Raw genomic sequence first — 20,345 nt, 5'->3', positions numbered from 1 at the left:
CAAAGGACAGTTTCGACTGTGAGACATCATGTTACAGAAGGTCCAAACAGTCCAGGGAAGAGTCGAGGGAGGAGAATGGAATCTGTGGCTTTGGAATGTGGCCTCATTCGCTAATTAGAGTCATGTTGTGTTTCCCAGGAAATAAAAATCAATAATAAAGGAAAGGGAGCTATGGGGGAATCAGTTCCTGGATGAAGGCCCGTGGACCTGACTACATGAACCTTGGCTCACTGAATACAAACAAAAGTTATGCCTGACCCCTGGCCTCTTATCTGAGAGGTGTAACACTGTGGCCTAACCTTGGACAGAGAATCTCTTGTGTTTTCACTGCTCCTAGTAAGAGTGGAAGCATATTTGAGTCCAGATTTATATTTGTTGACCTCTCAAAGTGGTTAGACCATGTTCAACTCAGAACTGAAAAGAAGCAACCAAACATCTGACCGCTGGATGGACTTGAGGGATCTATTTGTAAAACGGGCATCATCTCCCAAGTTTCCAGGGAGCAGCAAGGGATCTAAATGGCCCATGGCATAAATAAGAAAAAGTTGGACAGGGGGGTGAGGGCATGAGTTGGGGAGGTCGGGGGCGGGGGGGTTATGGTGGGATAAGGACACATATGTAATACCTTAATAAAAAAAAAAAAAAAGAAAAAGTTGGGACGATTACCATATAACCAAACTCCTCATGTTATTTCCTTCTCTAGGAAGTTTGCAGGCAGTACCACTTTCCCCCCCAGATCTATGCTCCTGTGTGATTTGATGAGCAAGTTGTAGTGTTTGCACCTCCTCCATTCTGGGCCACAAGCCTGAACCTCACTGTGACACACTAGGCAAATTACTCAAGCTCTCTGAACCCCCTTTTTATGTCTGTAATGGGGTATTTAAATAATATGATGTATAATACCTAGCAGATGATAACTTACTCTCATCCTACCCTACTACGCACCTAGTGCCCACAACCCAGGCTTCTTGATTTATTTATAGGTGGAGTGGAATTGGAAGACGGAGTGGGGAGCGTGTGTCAAATTAATAACAGTGCCTCTCTGTCTACTCAATGATAAAAATATTTTTAAAAGAGTGTGATGTTTGTTTTGAATATTCAGAAAAATATAGTTTTTATTTGCATTTTCCTAATGATTACTGATGTTGAGCATCTTTTTGTATGCTTGTTGGCCATTTCTAGTGCTTCATTGGAGTAATGTCTGTTCAAGTCCTTTGCCCATTTTTTAATCAGGTTGTTTGTTTTTTTGTTTTAAGTCATAGGAGTTCTTTGTTTATTCTAACTCTCTTGCTCTTTTTCCTTCTAATTTGAGAATAGCATGTTCTAGATGGGGGTACTTCTTCAGTCTGGGTCCTGGAATGAGAAAGTGTATAAAGCAGAGTTATAGCCAGCCTGCAACTACCAGTATGTAATGTGAATGAGAAAGAAACCATTGTGGTAAGCCACTTATATTTGGGGTTGTTACCCAGCATAGTTTAATGCTATAGATAAAAAATATACAAATACACACATATACACAACAAGCAATAGAATTTAGAAGGAGGTAACTTTCAAGTCAGGAGCAGACTGATAGAAGTTGTTTAGTCAGCTTTGGAAGTACAGGACTAAGAAAAAATATAGAAAGATCCAAATGTGTACTGAGGGATGTTCATTGGTGAACATAAGTACTGATGGAAGGCAGACTGGTTGAAGGGAGTGAATGAGAGTTTATCATTGATAACAGAGCTCTTTTAATTAAAATCAGATCCCCAAACAAGGTTCCTGTTAAGGGGATTTGTCATGGGCATGATAAGAGTCTAATAAAAATAACTTAGCATGAAATTACTAGTTTCCGAGAGGAAATGATAATTGGGAATTTGTGAGTCCGAACGGTTTTCCAGGTGTCCTAACCAAAACTTACAGGACCTGATTCCTGGGAAGATAACATTTATGGGAAATAGTAAAATTCCAAGGGACACTGAGGTTATCTTAGACATTTGATCCAGTATTAACTGAACCAATTAATTGTTTAAATGGGTTTGATATCTAGCAACTATATCTTTTTGGAATCATGTTATTCTGTATGCTTTTTATTAATTGAATATTTTGGATAAATTTTAAAAATGCATAAAATTGTATAACAAACATTCATGTTCCCAATACCAAGGATGAATATTGTTAACATTTTGTTATATTTGCTTGACTTCTTTATATTAAAATACTAGAGGCCCGATGCATGAAATTCGTGCAAGGGGCTCGGCCCTCGCAGCCCCGGCTTCCTTCAAAGGTTGTCTAGAAGGACGTTTGGCTATCTGGTCTAATTAGCATATTATGCTTTTATTATTATAGATAATTACAAGGTTGAGAGCCCCTTTAATTCTTTTCCTTGCCTATTTCCTTTGCCCCTCTTCCCTGCATTCCTTTTCTCTATCCCAAGGCAACCAAAATCTTGGATTTGATGTGTATCAATCTAGCCAGTTTTTCATACCTGTTTGTGTGTACAGTTCTATAAATAATATATAATATGTTGATTTGTGTGTGTGTTTTTAATTACATAATTGGTGTCACATTGTAGTGCCTTTTTGGAATTTTCTTTTTTCACACAGCACTATGTTTTTGTGATATATGTTTATACACACAAATCTAGCTCATTTCCTCTATTTGTTGTATAATATGCCATTATATAAATATGCTATATTTTATTTGGACATTACCGTGCAGGATTTTGAGCAGAGAAGTGACATGATGTATGTTTTAAGGGATCAATTTGGCTGCTATGTTAAGAACAGACGGTTCAGGAGCTAGTGTGGAAGCAGGGAGACCAGTTAGGAAGGAATCTAGCTGAGACTTGATAGTACCTTAGACCAGAGGGGTAGCAGCAGCAGTGCTGAAAACTTGTAAGATTCTGAAGATATTTTGAAGGTAGATGCAACAAGATTGGCAGGTGGGTTAGATACAGAGTATGAGAGGAAAAGAGGAGTTTTTACCTAAGTAACTGCAAATATGAAGTTGCCACCAACAAAGATGACAGCTGTGGATAGAGCAGGTCTGGGATGGACAATCAGGAGTTTGGTTTTGGAAGTGTTGAGTTGGAGATGCCATTAGATAGCCACAGAAAGATGCTGAATAGATAGTTGGATATATGAGTCTGGAGTTCAGTGAAGAGGTCTGGCTGGAGTTAGGAATTTCGAAGTCATCAGTTATACAGATTGCATTTACAGCCATGAGATGAGATTAAATTACAGAGTGAATGCCAAAAAGAATAGGAGTAAAGAAACAAGGACTAAAACCTGGGTGCCTGCAATTATAAGCGGTCAGGGAGATGAGTGGGAACCACACAAAGAGACTGAGGAGAGAAACTTTTGAGATAATGAGAAGAACCAGAATGTAGTGTCTGAGAGCCAAGTCAAGAAAATGAATCATGGTGGAAGAAGTCATCAGTTGTGTCAAATGCTGCTAAATACGTCAAGTTGGTGACAACTTGATACCATCTCCATTGCCGACAGTGATGAGTGGTCACAGAGTGGTAGAGGTGAAGACCTGGTTGGAATGGGTTTAAGGAGAAGGGGAGCCTCATCAAACACACTGGCAGCTCTGGCATCTTTCCGCCAGTGAATTGTCTTGGCACCCTTGTTGAAAATCAGTTGGCCATAGATGTATAGATTTATTTCTGGACTTTAAATTATATTCCATTTATCTATGTAGTCTAGCCTTATACCAGTACTACTTTGTCTAGATTATTGTGGTATTATTGATTGATTTTTGGATATTAAACCAAGCATGCATTTCTGGAATAAATTCTACTTGCTCAGATTGTATCATTTTTTTATATGTGTTGCTGGATTCATCTGTTAGTATTTTGGTGAGGATTTTTGCATCTATACTCACAAGGGGCATTGATCTATAGTTTTCTTTTGTTGTGATGTCCTTGCCTGCTTTGGTATCAAGGTAATACTGGCCACTTAGAATGAGTAGGAAGTGTGCCCTCCTTTTTCATTTTCTGGAAGAGATTAGTGAAGAATTGGTATTAATTTTTTTAACTGTTAGAATTCACTAATGAAATCACCCCACACCTGTGGTTCATTATTATGGTTTGTTTAGTGATTTTTTTTGCAGTCGTTCTATAGTCTGTTTTCATTGGCATGTTTAGCCACCACAGTCTCCGCTGGGTTAGCTTGTGCTCAAGTACTGATTGAACAGAAATTTCCAAATGCCTTGATCCTATACTTTCAATCCTTGGCTGAGGGGCTTACACAGGACCTTAAAGTGAGACAGAGGTGAGCGAGTAGGGGTTTCTCAGGTCTTTGCTGGATATGTGCATAGCCCTGCACATGCATGTGGCTTTCTAGATGTCCGGGAATATGTTAGGTCTTTTCAAAGCACTCAGTGGGCATATCATTTTGCAGCTTTTCTCTTTAAGTTGTTTGACCAGCCTCTTGTTTTCCCCGGCTGGTATTAGCACCTCGGCAGCTGCAATATTAAGTCTTTGCTGCTGATTATTTCTGAAAAACGTCCTAGGGATAGGGTTTTTCCAACAGAGTGAGCTCTAAGTTAGGTGAAATATCAGCAAACCCTGCACATGGGGCTTTTCCAGGGAGCTGTCAGACAGGTCCAGTAGGACAGTTTTCTAGAGATGGGCCTCTATGAGGCACTCCAAACCCAGTCATCCCTTCCTGTGACAGCTAGGCTGCTGGTTTCCATGGCTACCACTGACCTGGAGAGAGGTGGATGGGAATAGAGCAGCGGTTCTCAACCTGTGGGTCGCGACCCCTTTGGGGGTCGAACGACCCTTTCATAGGGGTCATCTAAGACCATTGGAAAACACATATATAATTACATATTGGTTTTGTGATTAATCACTATGCTTTAATTATGTTCAATTTGTAACTATGAAATTGGGGGTCACCACAACATGAGGAACTGTATTAAAGGGTCGCGGCATTAGGAAGGTTGAACCACTGGAATAGAGTGAGTTAAAATGCCACATAGCTCTCTGATTTTACTGAGATGCGGATGTTTTTGTTAAAGAAATACTCTTCAGATTATTGCCACTGTGGGTTAATTTCCAGAGTTCAGAAAAAGTTGACTTTGACAACTTTTGCCAGTGTTCTCATTGCTTTTGTGAAGGAGCAGATTTTCAGGGATTACTCAGCTATTCCAGAAGTCACTCCACCTTGTTTTAAGCAACAACAAGGTTTTCATTTATTTTATTCAAGGTCCAATGTAGTTGGATTTACTAGCTTCTTACCTATTGTCACAGACTGAACACACCCATGCGACTCATACCCAGAATGCTCTTCTTGTTCCTTTCTAGCCGCTAACTATCCCTCTCCCAAGATAACATATTTTTTAAATTAACATCATTTAAATTATTTAGCACATACTGTCTGGTGTATGGCTTCTTTCACTCAACATTGTGTTTCTGAGATTGACTTGTGTTGCTGAATGCAATTGTTCATTCTCATTGCGGTAACATTCCATTGTATGAATATAGCACAAGTTATCCATTCTACATAGGTGGACATTTAGATAGCTTACAGTTGGCGCTGTCACATTTTATTCTTGTACACACATTTTTGAGAACATTCCTGTTAGATATATACCTAGAAATGGACTGCCTTGCTCATATGTTATATAAATGTTGAGTGTTAGTGGATGCAGCTTTTAAAGTTGACGTGCTACCAGTTCACATCCCACAGCAGTGTATAAGAGTTCTACTTACTTAATATCCTTGCCATAGTAGGTATTATTTAGCCTTTTCACTTTAATCATTCTGATGTGTGTGTAGTGCTATCACAGTGATACCACTTTAATTTACATGTAATGCATTTGGCCAGTTTTCATAGGGTTGTCTGCTTTCCTCATGAATTTGTAGGAGTTTTTTTTTTACATATTCTGTACACCAATATATATAGGTTTGCAAATATCACCTCCTACTCTGTAACTTGCCTTTTTCCCCATTTAAATGGTGGTGTTGGATAAAGAAAAGTTGTCAATTTTAATGTGCTTTAATTTATCCAGATTTTTGCTTTGTCCTTAGTACTTTTTGGATCCTGTTAAAAAAAAAAATCTGTATTGGCCAAAGAAAATTAAAGATGCAACTGATTTAATTTTTCTGCAAAAAAATTTAAAGACCTGTTATTTAGGCAGAACACTTTAGTCTATCTTGAAGAATACCAATGTTTCCCAAAGAGTGTATTTTACAAATGATTGCCCTTTTTAATTCACAAAAACATCCCCAAAACATCAAGCCTTATATAACTCTATCCCAGAAGATCTTTTGTTCTTTCCTATCAAACCCAGCAATTCCGTTGAGTATATTTCTTATCCCATTTGTTTCTAATCACCCTGTCTTCTATTTTCAGAGATAATAGAGCCCATTAGATGTGAAGTCCTCTAACTTTCTGCTCTCTGATTCTATCCCACAAGATATAACCTCATCTTATATTATTTTCCCTCCTGTTTCTGTGGGAAGATGTTCTGAAAAGTAGGTCTGTCCTTAGTTAAAAAACAAAACAAAATTTTATTCTCTAAACCAGTGGTTCTCAACCTTGGCTGCACATTAGAATCACCTGAGAATCTTTTTAAAATCCTGATTTCTGGGCCTCATCCTCCGGAAATTCTGTTTCTTTGTTACTAATGTTGTGGCCCCACCCCATAACAAAGAAACAGATTTCCGGAGGATGAGGCCCAGAAATCAGGATTTTAAAAAGATTTCCAGGTGATTCTAATGTGCAGCCAAGGTTGAGAACCACTGCTAACCCCTATTGGTTATTGCCATCTCTACCCTTCCTTTAAAAAATGTTTCAGCCTGACCAGTGTGGCTCAGTTGGTTGAGCGTTGTCCTATGCACCGAGAGGTCGCCAGTTCGATTCCCAGTCAGGGCACATGCCTGGGTTGAGGGCTCCATCCCCAGTGGGGGGTGTGCAGGAGGCAGCCGGCCAGTGATTCTGTCTCATCAGTGTTTCTCTCTTTTCCTCTCCTTTCCTCTCTCTATAAAATCAATAAAAACATTTTTTTAAAGAAAAACATATCTTAGACATGTGGTAAAACTGCATAGAACTAAATATACCCACACAATGAGTGCATGTAAAATTGGTGTAATCTAAATAGGATGGATGGATTGTGTCAAATTCATTTTCCTGGTTGTGATAGTGAACTATAGTTACACAAGATGTTGCCATTGGGGAAACTGGGTGAAGGGTATACTGGATCTCTCTATGTTACTTCTTACAACTTGTGAATCATCTCAAAATAAAAAGTTAAGCCGAGGCCGGTTTGGCTCAGTGGATGGAGCGTTGGCCTGCGGACTGAAGGGTCCCAGGTTCGATTCCGGTCAGGGGCATGTGCCTGGGTTGCAGGCACTTCCCCAGTGGGGGATGTGCAGGAGGCGGCTGATCGATGTTTCTCTCTCATCGATGTTTCTGACTCTCTATCTCTCTCCCTTCCTCTCTGTAAAAAATCAATAAAATATATTAAAAAAAAAAAATAAAATAAAAAAAAAATAAATAAAAAGTTAAAACAAAAGTCTTCCTATAAAGTATCCATAATAAGAACTACCATTTATGAATGATTACTGTGTGCTAGATACACAGTTCTAAACCCTGGCAGGTGGATATTATCATTAACCTCCGTTTCTAAATGACAAAACGGAGGCACAGAGAGGTTAAGTCACTTACACAGGGTCCCCCAGCCCCAGCTAATTAGTGGCAGAACTTGCATTATGATCCTGGAGGCCTCACTCCAAAGAGAGCGCTCTTAACCACTCTGCCATACTCCTCCTACAACTGTCTTCAGATCCTGCCACCTACTCACACTTCAACCCACCTCTCTGTACTTTAGCTTCCATCCAGTCACTCCCTTGCAACTGCTTTTGCCCGGATTACCAAGTCTGTTGTTAACTAATGGATTCTCTTTGGTCCTCACCATTCTTTCTGCAGCCTTTTATGTTGCCCATACATTCCAGTATTTACTGAGCACCTGCAATGTGTCAGACTCTTGTTTTACAGCAGCAAACAAAACAGGCAGAACTGCTGTAACTGACGAATACACGTGTGTTTACTGTTACGATTAGGGATCAGAACTTCAGTCAGTGCTGGCCTGTTTGTGGCTGGCCACCTTACTGGTCCATGCTTTTGTTTTTCTGTGGCTAAAACAGATCATATTATTATTTTGTGGTTTCACAACATAACTCAAAACAGACTATATTTAAATACCATTTTCACTTTTCTCCAGATACAAATCTAAACTTTTCCAAGCAGTTGTCTTGAATATAAGTAAATGAAAAGAACCAAATCCTGAAGAGTACTACCCTTCTTATATAATTAGCAATAATAAATTGGGAAAATTAATTCTTTGACTTTTTTACCTACATTTTTATGTCTAAGAATAATTTGGATTACTTTCCTGCCCCCTTAGTTGGAAACGCCAGGAAGATCTCTGCAGAATATGAACGTCTCATTCCATATGTCCAAATAAAAAGCTACTCCACGGGAAATACTTGACTTCATGGAGACCTGATGCTAGCTTTTTGCGTATCGCCAAAGCTGAGCACATGAGCCCGGATTGAAGGAGAGGGGTCACCTTGTCTCTTTCCACACGCCCATTGTTATTTTCTGTGTTGTCATTTCTTCCCCCAGTCCAGTACAGAAGAAACAGAGACCCTCTCCAACTTCTTCATGCCAAAAACCAGCTCTTCTTGTATTACTTCTAATGGGAATGTGTTTTGCTTGATGATTAAAAGCAACCAGAATCCTCTTGCTTCCTCCAGCGTCACTATTTCTGCCTGCTCGCTGTTTGTTTACGGCAGCAGTTAGCAATTTGCAGGGACAGTGCTGTCAAAGTCGCTGCCTCCGTGAAGCCTGAATGGCTCTTGGAAGAAAGATGACAGATTCGTCCCAGCAACTTGCAAAACTTGAAAAGCGATTCCTTGTCAAATACGTGAAAAACAACTCTTCCCTCTCCATGACTTGAGGGGAAAAATGAGAAACTAGCTTACGCCAGATGGTGATTCCTTGCTAGTAAAATAGGCCTGGGCTGATTCAGCCCCATTCCTTCATGTTCCTTTTGCAAAACCCACAAAGAACACATTTGGGGCCACTTTTCAGAGTTGGCAACAGTCTCTGCTTTTGAAGGAAATCATATGGACACAAATAAAGCCACAATGGATGAAGGGCTCGGAATCCCCGGGGTCCAGAAACAAGATGCATGGGCCTGAAATTCCAGGTCATCAGTTAGAACCTGGCCTGGGCCCAAGAATCATCCCAATTGTAACCAGGTTTGGTTACTTGATTAAATTTGGTTGCAACAACAAAAAAATTGGGAAAATGTTATATTTTCTTATTGACTAGATTGCTTCTTCTTCTTCTTTTTTTTTAATCCTCACCTAAGGACATGCTTTCATTGATTTTTATATAGAGAGGGAGAGAGAAAACCATTGATGTGAGAAACGTTGATTGGTTGCCCCCTGTACACACACCAACCAGAGATCAAACCGGCAACCTTAATGTGCATGGAAGGACACTCCTACCAACTGAGCCACCTGACCAGGGCTAGACCTCTTCTTTTACAAAAAGAAATAAAAAAGAGGAAGAGGAGGAACACATAAAAACTATAGTTTGGAATGGTAAAGTGATTCCGAAATTTCAAATTATTCTAGGTCTAAAGGATCAATCTTTAAGTCCAGTACCTTTCTCTACCATTTACATGTAAGGTATCATAGCTGCTTTCATATATTTATTTTATTTTTTAAAAATATGTTTTTATTAATTTTAGAGATAGGAAGGGAGAGGGAAAGAGAGACAGAGAAACATCAATCAGCTGCCTCCTGCATGCCCCCTACTGGGGATTGAGCCCACAACCTGTGCATGTGCCCTGATAGGGAATGGAACTGGTGACCTTTTGGTGCATGGGATGATGCTCAACCCACTGAGCAACACCAGCCAGGATGCTTTCATACATTTAGACTTTATTTCTACTGGACTTGAACCTGTGTGTGTGTGTGTGTGTGTGTGTGTGTGTGTGTGTGTGTGTGTGTGTGTCTTAATAACCTTGGCTTTTTAAAGATGGAACAGATGTCTCAAGACTTAATGAAATCCCCTCAAAACAGTCTTTCTAGGGATGTTGTAAAGAGGATTTAAACACTATACTAGCAATCATATTGTTTGGTTTTGAAGATTTCTCCTTCACCTAAAATTCTGTGCAAGTCCCCTTCACCCGTCCTTTTTTAAAAGTACCTTGACTTGGGGTATTTTCAGCCATTTAAGGTGATACCCGCCGTTTGTTTAGTTTTGTCATGTATGTAAGAGAGTACTGACCACCTTTGTTAATGCTCTATTTTACCTCTTTAGGTGGCTGAACACACACAATTAAGTTGGATCCTTACCTGCATGGTCAGACTACCCCGGTTACAACATTTACACCAGTGGAAGGTAAATGCCAGTAATCTGATTAACAAACAGAAAGGAGTTCAGGGTCCGCATTACAACTATCTCCCCCCCCCCCCCCGCCCCCCCCACCTTCCGCGGCCCCCCCCCCCCCCCCCCCCGCTTATTTCTGTGGTTGGCTCTGGGAATCCCAAGTTGACTGCCTTCCTGGTCTGCTACTCACTAGTGACTAGAGAAGCTATGTTTAAACTCTGTGCCTCAGGGTATTAAATGGAAATGAAAAGGGTTCCCTAAGATTCCTTCCAACTTAAAAACTGGATCAAAATATCCAATATACTTGATTTGATCTGTGTATGGCTGAATCAGAGGGCCCTTTGGATAGACTTGGTAATGACCTTGAAGCTACCACATTGTACTCAACAATCAAAATTTCTGGATTACGGGATTCTGAAGTTATCCCGTTGGCACTGGAATTACCTGGCAGTGAGGCAAGAATGTTTCTATTGTGGGGGGAAGAGACAGCCTATTTTATTTAACATTTAAACAAGTTGAGTCCAGGCAGCAGTTCAAACCCACAGATAAACTAAGGCTGTACTTTTTCTTAGAAGTTCAACTAAGAAAGGTAAATTGGATAATTCATAGTACTTTACTTCCATTTATTTTTGCAATTGGATAACCCAAGGGCAGATAGCCACTGGCTCTGTCAAGGCTAATTCCAGTTTCAAGCTGCTCTCCAGCAAGATGGTTCAGCAGCCTCTGCATCCGCTGCAGAGATAAACAGAGCTTAAAAGTGACGGTGCTTAGAGAAGATGTTGATAATGCTGCAGCATCATTACCTGACAAGAGTTACCAACAAAATTGTGTAATGCTTTGGTTTTAGGCCAGGCTTTTCCCAGTTGATATAAGTCCTCTAGCATTCAATGGAATGCTGAAATCCTCTTTATAAGAACTGAATACTAATTTCATGGGAAATGTCCCTACTTTACAATAGTGTCTAAGGGCCTCCCGGTAACACATCACTAGTGAATGCTCTGTTGATATCCTGGAGAAGCCTTCCCACGAGCCTGCAATTCCTGGTTTGTGGGGAAAACATGGATTTCAAGTGCCAGCCTTCACCTAGAGCATGTTACTGCCTTCGGTGGTCATCTCTTCATGAACAAATATTTGTGATGCTCCTGCAAGTCTCCTGCCACGCTAGGTGCTAGAGCCACAGCAGTCAATAAGGCAGGTGGAAACAGCCCCTTTCATGAGGCTTGTAGTTTGTTCGAGAAAAGGCAATTAAACAAGTAATCAGAAAGTGGGAAAGAGCCCACCAGCGTGGCTCAGTGGTTGAGCGCCAACCTATGAACCAGGAGGTCATGGTTCAATTCCTGGTTCAGGGCACATGCCCTGGTTGCAGACTCAGTCTCCAGTAGGGGGCATGCAGGAAGCAGCTGATCAATGATTCTCATCATTGCTGCTTCTATCTCTCGCTCCCTCTCCCTTCCTCTCTAAAATCAATAATAGATAGATAGGTAAGTAGGTAGATAGATAGATAGATAGATAGGAAGTGTGAAAGACAAAGAGGAAAGGTTCCAGTGCTGTGGCCGGATCTAAGAGCTCCTACCTTGGTTTTGATTGGCGCAGTGAGGGGTGGGACCATAGGGTAAAAAGGTGGGCTCAGGGCTGCTGAGGTCAGGGTTATTTGGAGGATTAATGAGATAATACAGATGTAAGGCATCTGGGGTTGATAATAGACACGCAATAAAATATTAGTGCTCTCCACATCTTTCCCTTTTCTTTGTAATTTCAAGGTTCAGTATTCTAATATTAAAAGACTATAAATCTAATGCAGTGGCAATTTTAAACAACTGAGTTCTTTTCCCATTTGCTCATTTCCAAATTAAACTTTCATTATCTTTACCCAGTGATCATTGCCAACTGGCGTTTATCATGGACTTTGTAAGAAGGAGATATACTGAAGTTCAAACTTTCAAATTTCCTTTGCGTGGCCTATATAGCATTAGTTGCTATAAACAAGAAACTCCTGGTAATAACCAGAACAGTTAAGTTGGTAACTGAATTATGAGTGAGAAGCTTTTGCCTTTCAGACCCCGACTCAAGGAGTGTGTCCGCACGTTGGTGGGGGAAGCCCGAGTTGTGGGCCTTGTCGAGCTTGGTCCTTGGGATCATGCTAGTCCATGCATTTAAGTTGTTCAATTTATTCAGAAATAGTAGGACCTCTGAGAAGTGGTTATTATTAACTAATCAAATGAGATTTATCTACACACCAAAATACCTAATTATCATTTTACATGTAATGATATGCAATTGCCAGTGAACTACACCACAGCAATCCCTGCTAATAAGTAGCCCTGCTCAGAGAACCAAGTTACCCATCAGCACTATTTAACCGCAGGAGGGAGCTGGTATCACTAGGGCTCATATTCAGTGGGTACACACTAGTAATTTATAGCTGGCACCCATTGCTCACCAGTTATTAAATATTTCTGATGTCACCTCTGGTGTTTCCATCAGCTTCCCCATTAAGGAAATAGTGTGGTCTATGCAATTTGTCCTGTTCACTGGAATCACTTTACTCTCACTGCTGTAGCACCTAAAGATCAATACAGGTAATTAGGACTGGGAGATTAAAATTTCTCTTCATTTTATTTTTTAAATGCCATGATTTCCTTTGTAGTTGTTTCCTTAAATGCGATATTTTAAAACTGATTTTAGAGAGAAAGGGAGAAGGAGATAGAAACGTCAATTATGAGAGAGAATCACTGATTGGCTGCCTCCTGCATGCCCCCCTACTGGAGATTGAGCCTGCAACCCAGGCATGTGACCTGACTGGGAATCTAACTGTGACCTCCTGGTTCATAGGTCGACACTCAACCACTGAGCAATACCAGCCAGACTTAAATGTAATGTTAAGGAAACAGTCCAGTTTTGTTAACAGCACAGTGTGAGACTTTTGGGGAGATTTCCCCGGATAAACAATTGGCATTTGATGTTAACTCATGTTAATTTATAGGCATTTAATTTCATGACATTTTCTGCCCTTGCCTGTGAAATCAGGAATTATCTGATTTGGAACCTTGAAAACTCTTATGCCCTTACTTTAATAAAATGGATGGGAAATAGTGGCAGTGGTGGAGTGGACTCACCTTGTTCCTGCCTAAGCCTGGGGCATGAAGACAACCCACCAGAAGATGGCTAGAGTTGCTAGAAGGAACTGAGATGTAATGTCATTGCAGGTGCCTTTAGATTGCCCTTTGCTTGCTTTAAAGATTTCTTAGTTTACAGTATAATTAGGTTCATGTCAGATTTCTTTCCCTCCTCTTTTCACCCCCACAGGCAAAGAGTGCCAAGCAGAAGCACGATGGAACCGTGGGCCTGCTCACGTACCCGGTGCTCCAGGCAGCCGACGTCCTGCTGTACAAGTAAGGAGCGGAGTTCACCCCGTCTTACATATACGCATGCGTAAGAGGGTGTTTTATCCTGTTCCAGATATATTTGGTTCACAGGGAAAGGGGACATAGAAAGGATCAGACATATGAATAGTTCATCTATTCTCCAGTAACAGATACTAAATTATGGATGGATGTTCCATAATTTAGTATCTTCCCTAGGAGAACTAGACTCCTTTGCCTGTAAGTGTGCTAATAGCATGGAGATGACAGTATATGTGCCTTGTGCAGTTATGATGGAAACAGCCAGAGAGCAGCTGCTTAGCTTTATAGATAAGGAATGTCCAGTATTAAGGCTATTTAATTATGATATATATATATATTTTACACACACATCTATATATACAAAAGGCTAATATGCAAAGTGTCCCCTTGGGAGTTTGACCAGGAGTTTAGTCACTCACTATGACATATGCTGACCACCAGGGGGTGGCATAGAACAAAGGAAGGCCCTTGCCAGCAGCTGGAAGGCCCCGATTGGCCCTGATTGCCAGCCAGGCCTAGGGACCCTACCCATGCACAAATTTCATGCACCGGGCCTCTAGAGTGTGTGTGTGTGTGTGTGTGTGTGTGTGTGTGTGTGTGTGTGTGTAATGTGCCTTTGTCGTATTGACTTGAGTGCTGGGCTTCTGGTAACATTTATTATTTATTATAAGTGACTTTTGGAAGTCTAAGATATTTTTTCCCAGGAATAGCAAGTGAGAGGCTAATAAAGATCCAATAATTTCATTTGTAAGGGCTACTTGTTTCTATTTGTAAAAAACCTTCATTTCTTATTTGTAAAATAGGAATAATGATTACCCTGCACAGGATTATTAAAAGATTAACATGAACTATGGGCCAGGCAGTGCAGTGACTGGGAGCTCAATTATGATCAATGATGGGTATGTTTTTGATGATGACAGTCTTATATCCAATTTAATTTTCAAGGGCTACTTGTTTCTAGAGCAATGGGCTGAGATTTCTTCGCACCAGGATATGGGAGCACACGAGCATGGTGGGTTTCCTTAATAGTCCAAGAGCTGTAATGGGAAAGTCCTCTGAGTTCAAGGCTGTGAAAAGGAGCAAAGTTTACCAGGAAGGATTGCCCTCCTTGTGATACTGTGGCCCACAGCGTGGGAAAGAACTTTAGACAACCCCTTCTTCAATTCCCTTGCTTTACATGTGGCCCAGTGAGGCTCAACAATTTTCCCAAAGCCATGCAGCCAGTCAGAGGACAGTGGAGGCTCAGTGCATGATTCTGGCCTCCCGAGGCCAGTGCTGACCTTCCTTCCAGCAATCATGTCAGGAGACAGGATCACCAGTGAGCAACCAGAACAATCCAAGATCATGTATGCTGAAGTGATGATGGATCTATTTTTATCAATTGCCCAAAATGAAAGGGCAGAATGAGAAAACACTACAGTTTTTCTTATCTGCAAAGTGGGTTAATGGGACATAGCTCAGAGGTTATTAAACAAATTCTGTATGAATTGAATCCTGTAGTACATAGTCAATGCAAACTGTTTAGGATTACAAGAGCAACATTTGAAAAGGCTGAAATTGGCAAAAATAGCTCAAGATCCTCAAATCTGTATATGTTTATATATATAAATATATAAAAAATATCTATATATATTAAAGGCTAATGTGCAAAGTGTCCCCTCCAGAGTTCAACTGGGAGACCAGGAGTTCAATCGCTTGCTATGACATGCACTGACCACCAGGGGGTGGCGCGAAATGAAGGAAGGCCCCAGCTGGCAGCTGGAAGGCCCTAATAGGTCCTGATTGCTGGCCAGGTCTAGGGAACCTACCCGTGCATGAATTTCATGCACCAGGCCTCTAGTTTTTATATATTGTAAATACAGATGTCATATATTATATATTTCTATTTACATATTTCATTTTATATATTACTAGTGCCCCAGTGCACCAACTCGTGCACATTGAAAGGAAATTAATTAGAAGGTGGCCGGCAGGGCGGGACTGGGTGAGACAGGCCAACCTCCCACGGTCCCTCCCCCACCGGCCACACCTGGGGTGGCGCCAAGGCTTAAAGGTCATCTGCAGAGTGAGCGGGGTCCCTCTGGCAGGTGGGGTCCTTTGGCCTGGCCTGCAGGGATCAGGCCGAAACCGGCTCTCCAATATCCCCTGAGGGGTCCTGGATTGCGAGAGGGTGGTTCTCAGGTGACGTGCCCCAGAATCGGCTCCCTCCTCTCTGGTTCTGGGTGCATCACCTAAGAACCGCCGCTGCCAAGTCACCACAGCTTAGCAGCTCCTGCATTGAGCATCTGCCCCCTGGTGGTCAGTGTGCATCAGACCTACTGGCCAGTCGGACAGTCACTTAGCCGTTTATATATATAGATATTTACCTGTCAATAAATATTTAATATATAATTTCTTCCTAATTGCTTGGTAATGAATAGCAGAGGCAGGACTCAAACCCAGGTCTGATTTTTAGCCTGTACCATTGCTTTCTCTGTAACAGGGTCTTAAGTATAATAAAGTAGCAGATATTTGAAGAGAGGCAAAATACTCAAAAGTAGCAAGTGTTCATAATTTTTAGTTTGCATCTGCATTATATTTCTGAGTAATTTCAAATAGCTGGCTATATGTTAAGTGAATATTTCTCTCTTTCTCTCCTTCTCTATACATACACACATAATTTTTATTAATATACAGCAAATATTTGTTAGTACCTGTAATGCCATGAATTCAGAAAAAGGCACTGCGCTTGGGCATGAGAGAAAGGGGAGGAAGGAATTAACGTGTGGTGAGCATTATTTGCCTGGCACCATACTAGCTGCTGCACACACATGGCCTATTCAGATTCTCTCCACAACAACAGCTCTGTCACACAGCAGAGCGGGATTCTCCCCATTTCACAGATAAAGAAGTGAAATATGAGAGAGGTACCACTAACCTACTCAAATAGAGACAAGAGTTATCACCTGGTTAATGACTTGCTCTTCCTCCAGAATTTGAACAGGGCAATATGGGATTAGGGTAAGAAGATAGTGAAAGCAAAAGCTGAGGTGATGGGACAATGAGGAAACAGAGGCCTCCTGGAACTGAGTAAGCAGAACCCAAAACAGAGTACAGAGAGTAAGACGATTGGTTGGAAATGTCCTGCTTGGTAATTCCAGGGAAGAGCTGAGACACCGTAACTCTGAGGGTCTGACTACTGCCATTGAGGACAACTGAGATGGTCAGTTCCTCAAACTGCACTGGAGACATCTAGTTCTTGAATTATGTCCTTTGTGAGGCCAGTCTGTCCCACATTTTTTTGAGATCCTGGAGAACGCTGGCCAAACCTCATGTCAGCTGTCTGCTGATGTCTACATACCCACCCACAGCTGCCAAAGCAAGCATTTCTCTTCTTCCTCTTTCACCTTCCCGTTCTCAACACTGACCCAGAGTCCCCTGGAAAGCACCCTGAGAAATGTAGCTTTCAGGCTGCTGGCCCCTGAAAACCGAGAAATAGAAGGGGAGAGAGAAGGGCCCTGAGATGTCAACAGACAATCCAGTCACCCTCCTGAAAGCAATGGGAGGCTATTGGTGCATTTTAAGGACAGAATGAAATAACTCCATGTATACTTTTAAAAGAGGAGTGATTAAAATGCAGAGAATAAATTGGGGGACAAAAGCAGCTTGGGGGGTCTATTAAGAGGTTCTTTTACTAGTCTGTTTGGACCCTGATGGCAACAGTGAAGACAAAGAGAGTAGACAAACTTTCACGATGTTAGCGGGTACAATGGATGAGACCTCATAATGATTGCATGTGAATGAGAAGGAGGTATCAGGGCTGACCCCAGGTTTCGGACTGTGCTCCCAGATTGATGGTGTTGCCATTCACTGAGGTAGGAAAACTGCAGGGGGCCCAGCCAGAAGGAGGTACAGCTTCATTCCGTGTTCTCTTGCTTCCTGGAAGCCTTAACTCCCTGGACGGTAAAACCTTGTCTATCTGCCAGTACCTAGCACCAGGCCCTGCACATCGTAGGTCTTCCATGAGGAATTGCTACATTAGAGAGTCATCACCGCATATCTAACACTACCAGTGATGGCGAATTAATCTTTTATGAAAGAAAAAACAGCACCGAACTCCTGTCCCAGCTGGGCTGGTTAAAGGCAACAGCACGGAAAACTCACAAACAGCCAAAGAAGTAGGAAAAAAACCACACCAAGAGAACAAATCTCTGTGAGCAGATATATGTAGGCCACGATTATTCATCTAGACACTAATTCTGCCAAAGGGTTGGGGTGGATCCCAAGTACACGTAAACGCAACGAGGAACTCAGCAGAAGAAAAATGGTTTAGTCACCAGAGAAGATCAGACGCATTATTATGTGACAGAAGTTATAACAATCAAAATTATGAAAGACTTTTGTTTTATGTTGTGTCTAAGAAAGCACACTCGGGGTAAGAAGAAAAAAAAAAAGGACGTGGAGAAAAAGAGAAGGCATTAATATGGATATCGTTAAGGAGGGTATAAATTTTAAAAGACCAGCACTAAATTATTTGAAGTGAAAGGAAGACTATGAGGAGAGAAGCTGCAAATGTGAAGAGAATAAGCCCCGTAAGTGTGCAGAATCAAAGACAGGCTGAATTAATGTGAAGTGTAAACTCAATGGAGGAGAAGGAAGGGCCAAGATAAATTACAGGAGGTGAAAGCAGCAGCAGGAGCAGGGGTGGAAAGACTAGAAACAAACAAACCGAAATCAGATGAAGAAGCCAAGTGCGGCCATAGGACCAGGTGAAAAAAATTAAAATTTTTAAAATCTCTTTCTTTCTTTCTTTTTTTTTTTTTTTTTCAAAGCAAAATCTCACAGAATGGCAAGAAAAGAGGCGAGGGTCCGGCATGAGGCAAAGACGCATGCAGAGTCATTATGAAAACTAAATGTGTTTTCTGTTTAGTTTGGTTGCTTTGTGAATCTGGAACCATTTTGACATGTGGAAATATTCATTTCGATGTGCTTAAAGTGTATTGATTATGGTAATTGTTTTTTCTGTGTTAGTTGCAGTCCATTGTGATTTCCTATGGGCTACCGTAATTGCTTCTTAACCTGCCCTGTTGGCTAATTTGGTTTGGGAGAGGCGAGGTGACCTCTGCATGTCAGCCTCACCGTAATTACAAGACAGGAGTAGCGACGTCCAGTCAGAGAAGAGAAATGTGGAAAGGGGGAGGGTGCACTCCTCCGAGAGGAGCATGTGCAGGGTCGTGGGCACTGAGAGGCTCATAAGAAGGAGCATTTTGGTTTTTACCACTCCCTGGGCCAGTGGCTTTTTGCTCCAGGCTGTGTGGACAAGAGCAAGGGACAAAGGCCGAACCATCATTTTGTAAAATTTCCTGAATTCATCGACAGACCTTAGTAGAAGAGAAACTACTTCCAGATCCATTGTCATTGTCCCTGCATTTTGCCTTTCCCATTCATTGTTCTGTCCCTGTTTTCCTGGAATTAAAGGAATTCTCAGGATCCCTATAGCATGCCATTTATACTTTGGAATTACCTAATCAGATATGTAAACGGTCCATTTCAAATATGTTTTGCACCCATACCTGTCAGGATGGCTGCCCAGGTTTGTGCCTGTTTCTGGGATTACATGTTGATATTTACGTTTATGGGGTGAGGCAGCTATGAATAAGGAAAGTGATCATGGTTTGCAAAAAGTCACCATGTACCTCATACCAAGGTGTCTAATAGTATCGGGATTTCTTTCACTATTTTATCCTGCATCATGTCAGGTATTAATGAATATATGTTATATCAATAGCTAGTGTTTATTGAGCTCTTACTATCAAGTACTATACTTGGTTATCGCATTTAATGAAAAAACTGTATAAGGTAGGCACTATTATGATCACTATTTTACAAAGGAAACAGGTTTAAAAAAGCTAAGAAGGTTGGCTATGATGCGCCTTGTAGCTGGTGGAGCTGTGATTTAAATTCAGAAAGTCTGACTTCTGAGTTCCCGCTTTTATCCTCTCTAGTGATCACGAACTGACTGCATTATACAGTTTATCTTGGTAGAGACTATAGTGACTTTGTATAGATTATAGTGGCTTCCTCTTTAGATCATTCATTTTCTGAATGAGTATTTATTAAGCTCCTCATGCATACCAAGCATTGGTATTGGAAATATACTGAAAAGCAAGACAGACAGACTCTCAAAAAGCTTACTTTATAGCTTATTTTTAAAAGCTTATTTTATTTTTAGGGTCTCGTAGTGGGAGAGTCAAGCCTCTCACAGGTTAATTTAATATTCTAATATCGTTAAAACATTCTTTCTATGTTCATTAGGAAAAATTTTAAAAAATCACTGCTGCTATTTGTTTTTATTACCATATTGGTGCATTTCCTTCAAATCAGTTTCTTAAGCTAACATTTCTTGTTTGCATACTATGTGCCAGGCACCAGACTGTGAGTTTTGCGCGCATTATTTTACTCCTCAAAGCACTCCTTGTGCAGGAACTATTACTAGTCAGTTTTAAAAATGAAAAAAACAGGCTGAAGGAGGTTAAATAAGTTGCCCAGGAACACCCGGCTGGAG

At 41.1% G+C, this 20,345-nt stretch overlaps 1 protein-coding gene across 3 annotated transcripts in view; it reads left to right on the top strand.

Annotated features, from left to right (window-relative positions):
• The window catches only part of WARS2 (tryptophanyl tRNA synthetase 2, mitochondrial), a 66,344-nt gene that overhangs the window by 34,957 nt on the left and 11,042 nt on the right, over positions 1-20,345 (top strand). For all 3 annotated transcript variants that reach the window (XM_036342856.1, XM_036342858.1, XM_036342857.1), the window contains 2 exons: positions 10,329-10,409; positions 13,704-13,789. In XM_036342856.1, the coding sequence (XP_036198749.1) occupies positions 10,329-10,409; positions 13,704-13,789 (167 nt within the window). The remainder of the gene's footprint in view (positions 1-10,328; positions 10,410-13,703; positions 13,790-20,345) is intronic.

Source organism: Myotis myotis, unplaced genomic scaffold (assembly GCF_014108235.1).
Source record: "Myotis myotis isolate mMyoMyo1 unplaced genomic scaffold, mMyoMyo1.p scaffold_m19_p_18, whole genome shotgun sequence".
NCBI classification, from domain to species: domain Eukaryota; kingdom Metazoa; phylum Chordata; class Mammalia; order Chiroptera; family Vespertilionidae; genus Myotis; species Myotis myotis.
Note: the sequence above shows the minus strand (reverse complement) of the source record. Positions and strands in the feature narration are given on the sequence as shown.